This window comes from Leptopilina heterotoma, unplaced genomic scaffold (genome assembly GCF_015476425.1).
Source record: "Leptopilina heterotoma isolate Lh14 unplaced genomic scaffold, ASM1547642v1 Lhet_39, whole genome shotgun sequence".
NCBI lineage: Eukaryota > Metazoa > Arthropoda > Insecta > Hymenoptera > Figitidae > Leptopilina > Leptopilina heterotoma.
This window is the reverse complement of record NW_025111058.1, coordinates 686,900-695,699: the sequence shown is the minus strand read 5'-3', so window position 1 is coordinate 695,699 and position 8,800 is coordinate 686,900. Positions and strand designations below refer to the sequence as shown.

Here is an 8,800-nt window from a genome sequence, read left to right as displayed (position 1 = left end):
TATTTAAAACATTGTTCGAGATATTTTTATAATTCTTTAAAAATGGCTATTCAATTTTGAATAGAAATGAAAAACATATTTTACGAAAACAAAATATCAAAAGTAATATATAAGTATTTTTTTCTTTTTTTTCTGGCGTGTTGTACTTACAGTATTTAAAAAAAGTATATAATTGCAAAAATTAGCAATTAGAAATATGAGCTTTATAAATAATAAAATGAGCTTCATTATCCTATATTGAATATTAAGAACGAAAAAGAGAACAGTGGATTCTTTTTTAATTAATGTTAATTAATAATAATTGATAGGAGAAAAATATTACATATATTTTGATAATTATTGTTACTAAATGGAGAGGATATTTTCATAAAAACAGATAAATTTTATATTGTCCAATAATCAAAAAAAAAATTTTATATTTTACAAAAAATAATACTATTTTTTCACAATAATAATTTAAATTGATATTAATTAATGATTAATAAGTCATTATTGATGCATTAATTAATATTTAATAAATTTTAAATATCAATTAATACATCCCTAAAATAATTTCAATAGTAAAACTACTTCACGAGTGTGCTTGTTTTTTAAATCACAAAACAGTATTTTTTAATAAAAATGTGATTATTAGAATTAGTGAAAGGAAATTTGAAAGCGAATACAAAAAGTATCAGATTAATTTTTAAGGCTCAAAGTACTTTTTTATCATTAAGTTTCACAGATTCTTTTCACACCGTTTATTGAATGTTTAAACCGAAAATATATATTCTACTTTATAAATAATTTATAAAAATTAAATTTTGAATACATCAAAATTTCCATATATTAATTTGAATAAAGTAGAAACTTTATTCAAAAGTTAAAGAATATTTAAATAAATATTATTAGGTGCCTTAATGAAATCAAATATATATAAACATATAATCAAACATCTAAAATTATAAATTTGTTAAACGAAAAACGAAAATTTTCGAAAAACTTGTATATAAAGTGAAAAATCAATTAAGACATTATTTTAAAACAAATTTTTTTTGGAAAGAAGTGAATATTGTGATGAGGAATATTGTATGTTAATTGTAAAATTATGTAAAAGTCTAGAAAAATGTTGTTTATAAAATAATAATATAAAAATGTTTACGAAAAATAAAGAATTCAAGCACTCTTTACTTAAAATTTGTATAATTAGTCCATTTGGAACGTTGAATCTACCATTGTTCGAAAATGTACAAAACAAAGAAATTAAAATCTCAAAAATTCAACCCCCGAAAGCTGAAATCCCCGAATGCTCAAAACCTCGAAAGCCGAAATCCCCGAATGCTCAAAACCTCGAATGTTTAAAGCTCCGAAAGCTGAAATCCCCGAATGCTCAAAACCTCGAATGGAGAAAGATTGATAAGGGAAGTATAACGCTTGAGAAATTCCTAACTGAAGGAATCAATATAAGTTCAAGGGACATAAGTTTGCATTTTGGAATGCAATATGCTTCAGGTTTCGGTAAGAAGAAATAATTAATGTTTAAAATTTCAGCACTTTAAAGATTTGCAATAATAAGAATAATAATATGATTAGATAATTATAATATCATTTCAGATTTTGATACAGACGAAGAACATTTTTTGAATAAACTAGCAGCAGTAGTGCCTGAACCAGCGCATGTTGTTATTGAACAAGGTAAAATTAATATTTATTATATTGTATTTAGATTGTTCTTTTAATTTTCCGAAAAGCAATTCATTCAAAACAATCCATTTTATTATTTAATTTTTTCTTTTCCAGATTTCAACCAAGATTATTTAATTTGCCGCATTTGCCTATTAAAGTTTTCAGAATTTATGTTTGTACCGAATGGACATTTGCAAATGTGTGAAGTCTATTGGACACAATATCAAACACGGGAAGAAAAATAATGTCCAATGTGTCGATATTTATATACAAATGTATATAAAGCACATTGTTGAATTTAAATTGGTAATTATTATTATAAATTTTTTTAACGAAATTCTATTTTTTCGTACAAATATTGTAATTTTATCTTTTAATCATTAAAAAAAGGTTCATTAATTTACAGAATAAAGTTGATCGAAACTATAAAAAGAAAGATTCAAATTATCTCTTATGGAATATATTCGATAGATCTAGTCCAGCGTACTCAATTGACATTAATAATTATTAATGTAAAATAATATTATTATTTCTGAAAGATTTTCAATCCGAAAGATTGTCCACATTTCTTACGCTTTTCTACGTGTTACTAAATATTCAAGAAAAATTAATTAATTAATAATTTATTTATATAATTGTTATTACTGTAAAAGTATTATTAGAATTGTAAGGTGAATTCTATTTATTAATAAGATGAAAGAATTTATTTTTGTTATTGATAATATAATTATAGAATAAAGGTATAAATGTGATTCAAAATAAAAATTTATGAAACTATAGAATAATATTACAATTATTACTTCCTATAATAATTTCAGGATAAATATTATTTTTAAGCATTTTAATACTTTTAAAAAAGATTTAAATTAACAAATCATTAAATAATAATTGAGAACATATATTGTAAAAAATACTATTTTCTTTTGAGATAATTTTCTTTTTAAATAAACAATTTTTAAACTATTAAATTAACATTTTTATGAAAATTTATTTTTAACGATTCAATTTTGATATAATTTTCAATCATAAAATAAACTTTATGAGTGAGTAAGTATTTGTCAAATTGAAGAATAAAAATATTACAATTATTTAATGATTAATTTCGGCACATTGATTTCGAGCTAGCATTGCACATCTTTGGGCTTTGTGGACTATTTCAGAACAACGTTTTTTACGAACTAATCTGCAATCTTTGAAGAATCCTTCGTTCCGTGGAAATCCATGAGTGTTGTCTGCATAAGTTATTAAACCTAAACAACAAAATTTGATTAGCTGTATAAAATTTATTAAATTTATTGACTATTTTTTAAAGAGTATTTAATCAATAAAATAAAAATAAAATTATCTTTCAATATTTTTAATTTTCTCAATTATTAAGGTAGTAGAAATAAAATTTTTTAATTGTCAATAATGAATTAATTTCTATAGTATAATAAATTAATTAACTGCTATAATAGATATTGTCTGATATAAAGTTCTTCATTTATTCACAAAATGGACAAACCTAATCCCCAAATTTTTCCACCATGGAATACTCCTTCGAATCTCATACCGTCAGCTCGCCAAAAAACTCCATAGCCATGGAACCATCCTTGAGCAAATTCTCCTTCGTATCTGAAGTTTTTTTTTCATTTTTCCATTAATTTTGAATAATTCTAGTAGAAATTTTTTTTTTGAAATTATAATAAAAATTTCCAATTACTTTGCACCATCGGGAAATATAAATACTCCTAATTTGGAGAATAAGCCGTTGATAAACCATCCATCGTAACGGGAACCGTCAGGAAAAAGCAAAGAACCTAGTCCGTGTCTCAAACCTTTGCTACTCCAGTCTCCGACATATCTGCTCCCGTCTTCAAATTTGAAAGCACCATTTTTCGAAATACCTACAAATTAAGTAAACTTTTCTTACACTTGTAACTTTCAAAAACATTGAGTATATTCTAAATTGGATGTAAATGTAAATTCGACAAAAATTTTTCATTCTTGAAATATGCAGTAAAATTTTATTTATTAATATAAAAACAATTTTTCCTTAAAACTTCCTTTTCTTTTCGCTTCTTAAAATTCTTACCCTCAGTCATGCTTGCGTTTCACTGGCGAATGTTAGGTGGAAAGACTTAATTCAATTTTTAAAAAATCAATGCTTTATTTAGTTACGTTAACTCCTACAATGTAGGTCATATGTTTAGTATTTTTGTATGTGACATAAAAAAAAAGATAGAAATTTTAATTTCTTTTGAATAAAATTATTACAAAATCAATGAATTTAGATTATATATTCCGATTATTAAACACCAAAGCAAATCATAAAAATGTCACAAGAATCTAAAACAAGTGTTTTAAACTATACAACATTATATGTAACAGTAAAAGAGAACATTTTTACAAATTAAGTATTCATATCCGATGGATTAATCAAAAACCATTTTAAACGTGCTTTAACAGCCAATTTTCTAACGAGTCGTTTTTTATCATCAGTGAGTGTATGTAATATTTCCAAAACATCCAGTTTAAAAGGATGAATAATTTCTGATGGATATTCTACATAAATTAACAAACAATTTAATGTTGTTATTCTTATTTTCTGAAATAGAAAAAAATTCCATTATGTTAATTTATTTTATTTCCAGTGTTTTTTTATATTAATTCATTTTTTTAATTAAAGTATAAATTATTAATAATTAAATAAATGTTTATTAATTTAATTGATGAGGTAACTAACAAAATTTTTCATATTCGAAATTTAAAGATAAAAAAGTTATTTTATTAAAAATGTAGGTAAAATTTTTAAATAAAAAAAAAATCTTCTATTTTTGTTGTTAAAAATTTTCGATTTTAATTTTTAACTAATGTACCCTAAATTATAATTATTTTCTAATTAAATTTATAAATTTACTCACCATATTTTGATGCGAACACAGATCTAAAAATTTTGATATGAAGTATTTGGCTTCAGTTGCAAAAACCGAGTTCTTTGTTTCCAACAATGGTTGCAATAGATTTAAAGTTGGTATTATTAATTCTTCTTGGGTAAAATTATCCATAAAACAAGGGACAAGCTGAAAAATTTTCCAAATAAATTAGTTTTCTTGCAGAATTTAATATTAATAATTTGAAATTTTAATTAATTTAATTCAATATTAAGAGTTGGATTTTGAATAATTTAATTTAATATTAATAAATTTCTATTTCGAATAAATGGTACGTACTTTTCCTAAATATAACGAAAGTAATTCCATTGGAATTTCTTGACAAGTGTAAAGTAATGCCTTTAAATAATTGCATTTTGTTTCCCGCGTCGATTCGTTACATCCTTGAATAACATTTTCTAATATTCTCTGTTTATATAACATTTTCACTTGACAAAAATTTTCTTCAGTTAATGTATCGTCATTTCTATCCACTAAAGTCTTAAATTCACCAGCAACGTAATTTCCAATTTCCGTATTTTTTAAAGTTGATATTTGCTGAAAATATAGTCGACAAATTAAATAGAAATTCAGTATCAAAATTAAATAGAAATTTCAATAATAAAATTAAATAGAAGTTCAATATTAAAATTAAAGAGAAACTCAATATTAGAAAGAAACAAAAATTCGATGTTCAAACAATTTGTAGTGAAAATAAAATAATTTACGTACATAATTTAAAAAATCCTGGGAATTCGCAGTTCCTCTCTTAACAAGAGAGGTTGTTAACCAATTCAAAAGAGTGGAGACAGCTTTTTTCGCTTCAATTGTTTCTTCAGGGGAATTTAAAGAATTATTGATGTTGTCTTTCAGAAATTGTATAATCTGTTCGTACTCGTCAGTCAACTTGATTTTATTTATCAAAACTGCAATCAAGTGACAACTAGCAAGTCTCGCTGTTGTATTTGAACTCTCGACTGCTATTTTATACAAATTTTTTATTAATTCACTATTTTTTAGTTCAATGTCAGGCCTTAGAGCTATCATAATTCCGTCTATTAAAGCAATGTCACATTCTGAAACGTCTCCTTCCAAAATTCGAGAATAATTCTGTAAGATCTCTTTCTGCTCCTGAAGATTTAATTTTCTCGTTATCAAGCGACAGATGTTTGATATCAAAGAGACTCTTCCATCAGTCTCTGAAGTGGAGATTTTGACAAGTTTATTCAGTACATCTTCTTTATACAAAAATTTATGAATATCAAAATTTTCCTCTTCAGTAGTAAGTAATTTTTCGAGACAAGAAAGCGCTACTATTTTTATTGCAATATTGTCATTATCATTGGATGAACAAACACTAACAATTTTTGGAAGAATTTCACAACCTATTTTTGGTATTCTTGATAGAAGAGACAATGCTTCGATTCGCCTTGATATCGTTTCATTCGACACATTATCTACGCAGAAATGATATTCAATTTATTATTATTATTATTATTATTATTATTGTTATGTAAATTACAAATTTTTTATTTTCAAATATAAACTTCAATTTAACTTTAATTTCAAAAGAATTTAATTATTTACAAAAATTCTAATAAAATTGTTTAGAAGAATTTTATTTTCTATCAACAGAAAAATTATTAACAAGATCGATTATATTATTATTAATTTTCTCAAAGTTTCGAGTAAGAAACTTAACATAAAAATTAATTTGTATGTTGAAAAAGATAATTGCAACTAAATAAATATTCAGTTACATTAATTTCTGTTATCTCAACGTTCCAAACTTTAGGAAAATTATTATTTTTGAATTAAATGGAAAAGTAAAATCTAATAGTTTCAATTTTTACTCACTGTCATTTAAGCTAAATCTGTTTGCAATTATATTCACGACTTCAATTGGATACAATTCAGTAAAACTGTAAAGGCAAGAGTGTGCAGCAAGCAATGTGTCTTGATTTCCAGTCTCAATTTCACAAAACAATTTTTCATTGAGTGCTTTTCGTTGAGTTTCGTTTAAAGAAGATCTTTGGGCAATTAGACCGTGCATCAATTTAATTCGAATTTGAGAAGATTGATTATTTAGTTCTTCTATGTAAAATGCGGGAACATCCGACCACTCTAAATTAGACACGTCTGAAAATCGAAAACAGAAGAAAAAATAAATTAAAGAAAAATTTATTTCAATTTTTGATAATTTATTTAATAATTCTAAATAAATAAATAACAAAAAAATTGAATTAAATTAAAAAAATAAAATCCGTCAGATGATACGTACGTTTTATCGATAATCCATATTCATTTGCAATAGAAATGAAATTATTGAATGTTTCCAAAAGAAATACTTTATCTTGCAACTCAGTTTTCGTTGAGTATTGCGTAAGGCACGCGGGTACAATAGCGCACAATACTTTTTCACACATTTCTCGACTCGCTTTAGCCACAGCTTCCAAGAGCTTTTCAGTATCCTTAACGGAACTGCTGAGGGAAGCATTACATAATGCCCATTTGGCATTTATTATAATTTCCTCAACAAAATCATTGGAAATACTTTTATCCTCCTCTGTCAAGGCCTTTATCAACGACGTTGTACACGTGAGAGCCAATTGTTTAACTTCTAAATCGAGATTTTGTAATATTTCCTTTTGCAAAATTTGCCAAATTTCCCGTAAATGTGGCTGTAATCGTTTTGCTCCGAAAATTCCCGCTCCTTCTATTAACACTTGCAGGGAATCCAATTTAGCCACTTTCAAATTGGAATCCATTTTCTCAATTAATAACGGAAGACAAAATTCAGCAAATTCTGGAGTTGCACATAAACATGGAGTTAACGCTTCCGCTAAACTCTCTCGAGTTATTCCCGAACTTTCAGATTTTGGCTAAAAGAATACACAAATATTAATTATTTTTTAAATTTAATATTAATAATTATATACAAATTAAATTTTCTGGAAAGAAATAGAATTTGATTTTTTACTTACCGCATTGTATTGAACTGGAAAGTAACAGGCAATGACTTCGAACATTTCCTCAATTAAATGACCAAGTGGAAATTGTTTCACAAAAAATGGAATTATACGGAAAATTATTAACAGATTCCTTGGATCGCTTTCGCCATCAATGGAATTTATCACACCGTAAACAAGATCCACACCAAGGGACTTTAGATTTGATGATTTTTCTTTTAATAGAGTTTCAAAAATGCTGTAAACAATTTGTCGATCGGGCAGTAAAAGTGTTTGACATTGAATATTTTCGAACATTGCTGAGAGTACACGTATAGGACCATTTTCTGGAAGATTTTTCATTTTTATCTGGAAATAAAGAATTCATTTATTTTAAGAAAGACGTGAGTTATCGTCAAGATGTTTACTATGAATGAAACTCTGTTTACTATGGATGAAATGCCTTTGAGTGTCGATGGTAAAATGCTATAATGATCCTTTAATCGATCGCAATAAAATCCGACAATGAAATTAATTTCTGCTTCGAGAAGAAAATCCACTGGTAGACTATCTAATAAAGAAGATAAAACTTGGATACTTTGCTTTCGTAATTCGACATTTGTATTCGTTAGAAGTGGTTGCAGTCCTTCGATAAAATTGAAAAGTTTGACATTTCCTTTCTTTATCTCTGTAAATAGAAATTTTTTACTTAATCCTCTTTTATATTGATAATAAAATCTATGAAATTTATACATAATTCTTTAATATATTCAAAAATTCGATAAATATAGAATAATATTTAGAATAAAAAAATAAAAATAATACAGAAACAATACGGATAACCATGTGATTTGTAAGTGAAATTTATTTACACATAATTATTTAAATATATACTTGAAAAATTAAGTTTACTATTATTAGTTATTACAAATCCTAAACTTAGTTCACAAAATAAACTTATGAATAATGACAAAATGTATATAAATAATAGAAGAAAATGACAAGAATTACAAAAAATTGAACTTTTTGAGGTTATGTTTATCAAAATAATATTTCTCTTTACAAGGTTTACAAGTAAAGCCAAATAAAATGTAAATTTGATAAAACAATTTAATGAAAATACTAACCTGACGCAATATTTTGACATTCTGCAGAAAGTGTATTATTTTCTATTGCTAAAGATAATCTTTTTTCAAGATCCATTACGTGCATGTGTACGCACGGTACGCACTCAACTGAGTAACTGCAGAAAAAATCTCGAAAATATAATATATA

The 8,800-nt window shown here is 25.2% G+C and overlaps 3 protein-coding genes across 5 annotated transcripts; 1 reads left to right on the top strand and 2 right to left on the bottom strand.

Annotated features, from left to right (window-relative positions):
* The first annotated feature begins 1,133 nt into the window (after positions 1-1,133).
* Positions 1,134-2,395, top strand: LOC122506030. 3 transcript variants are annotated; one of them, XR_006301967.1, is made up of 4 exons: positions 1,134-1,497; positions 1,594-1,674; positions 1,780-1,971; positions 2,056-2,394. XR_006301967.1 is itself a non-coding variant. In XM_043617996.1 (3 exons), the coding sequence occupies exons 1-3, from the start codon at positions 1,134-1,136 to the stop codon at positions 1,908-1,910; spliced, it is 576 nt and encodes a 191-aa protein (XP_043473931.1). In that variant the 3' UTR covers positions 1,911-2,395. The 3 variants fall into 3 exon arrangements, 1 of the variants encoding a protein (XP_043473931.1); XR_006301966.1 differs by having other exon boundaries at positions 2,072-2,393; XM_043617996.1 differs by having other exon boundaries at positions 1,780-2,395.
* A 216-nt stretch (positions 2,396-2,611) lies between these two features.
* LOC122506029 (MORN repeat-containing protein 4 homolog) lies at positions 2,612-3,873 on the bottom strand. Its single transcript, XM_043617994.1, has 4 exons — positions 3,740-3,873; positions 3,368-3,551; positions 3,170-3,279; positions 2,612-2,915 (listed from the first exon to the last, which is right to left on the bottom strand). Exons 1-4 carry the CDS (start codon positions 3,747-3,749, stop codon positions 2,755-2,757), a joined length of 465 nt encoding a protein of 154 aa, XP_043473929.1. The 5' UTR covers positions 3,750-3,873; the 3' UTR covers positions 2,612-2,754.
* Positions 3,795-8,791, bottom strand: LOC122506028 (MMS19 nucleotide excision repair protein homolog). Its single transcript, XM_043617993.1, has 9 exons — positions 8,653-8,791; positions 7,975-8,213; positions 7,562-7,894; positions 6,859-7,459; positions 6,435-6,716; positions 5,310-6,034; positions 4,878-5,135; positions 4,569-4,727; positions 3,795-4,252 (listed from the first exon to the last, which is right to left on the bottom strand). Exons 1-9 carry the CDS (start codon positions 8,735-8,737, stop codon positions 4,058-4,060), a joined length of 2,877 nt encoding a protein of 958 aa, XP_043473928.1. The 5' UTR covers positions 8,738-8,791; the 3' UTR covers positions 3,795-4,057.
* Positions 8,792-8,800: the final 9 nt, after the last annotated feature.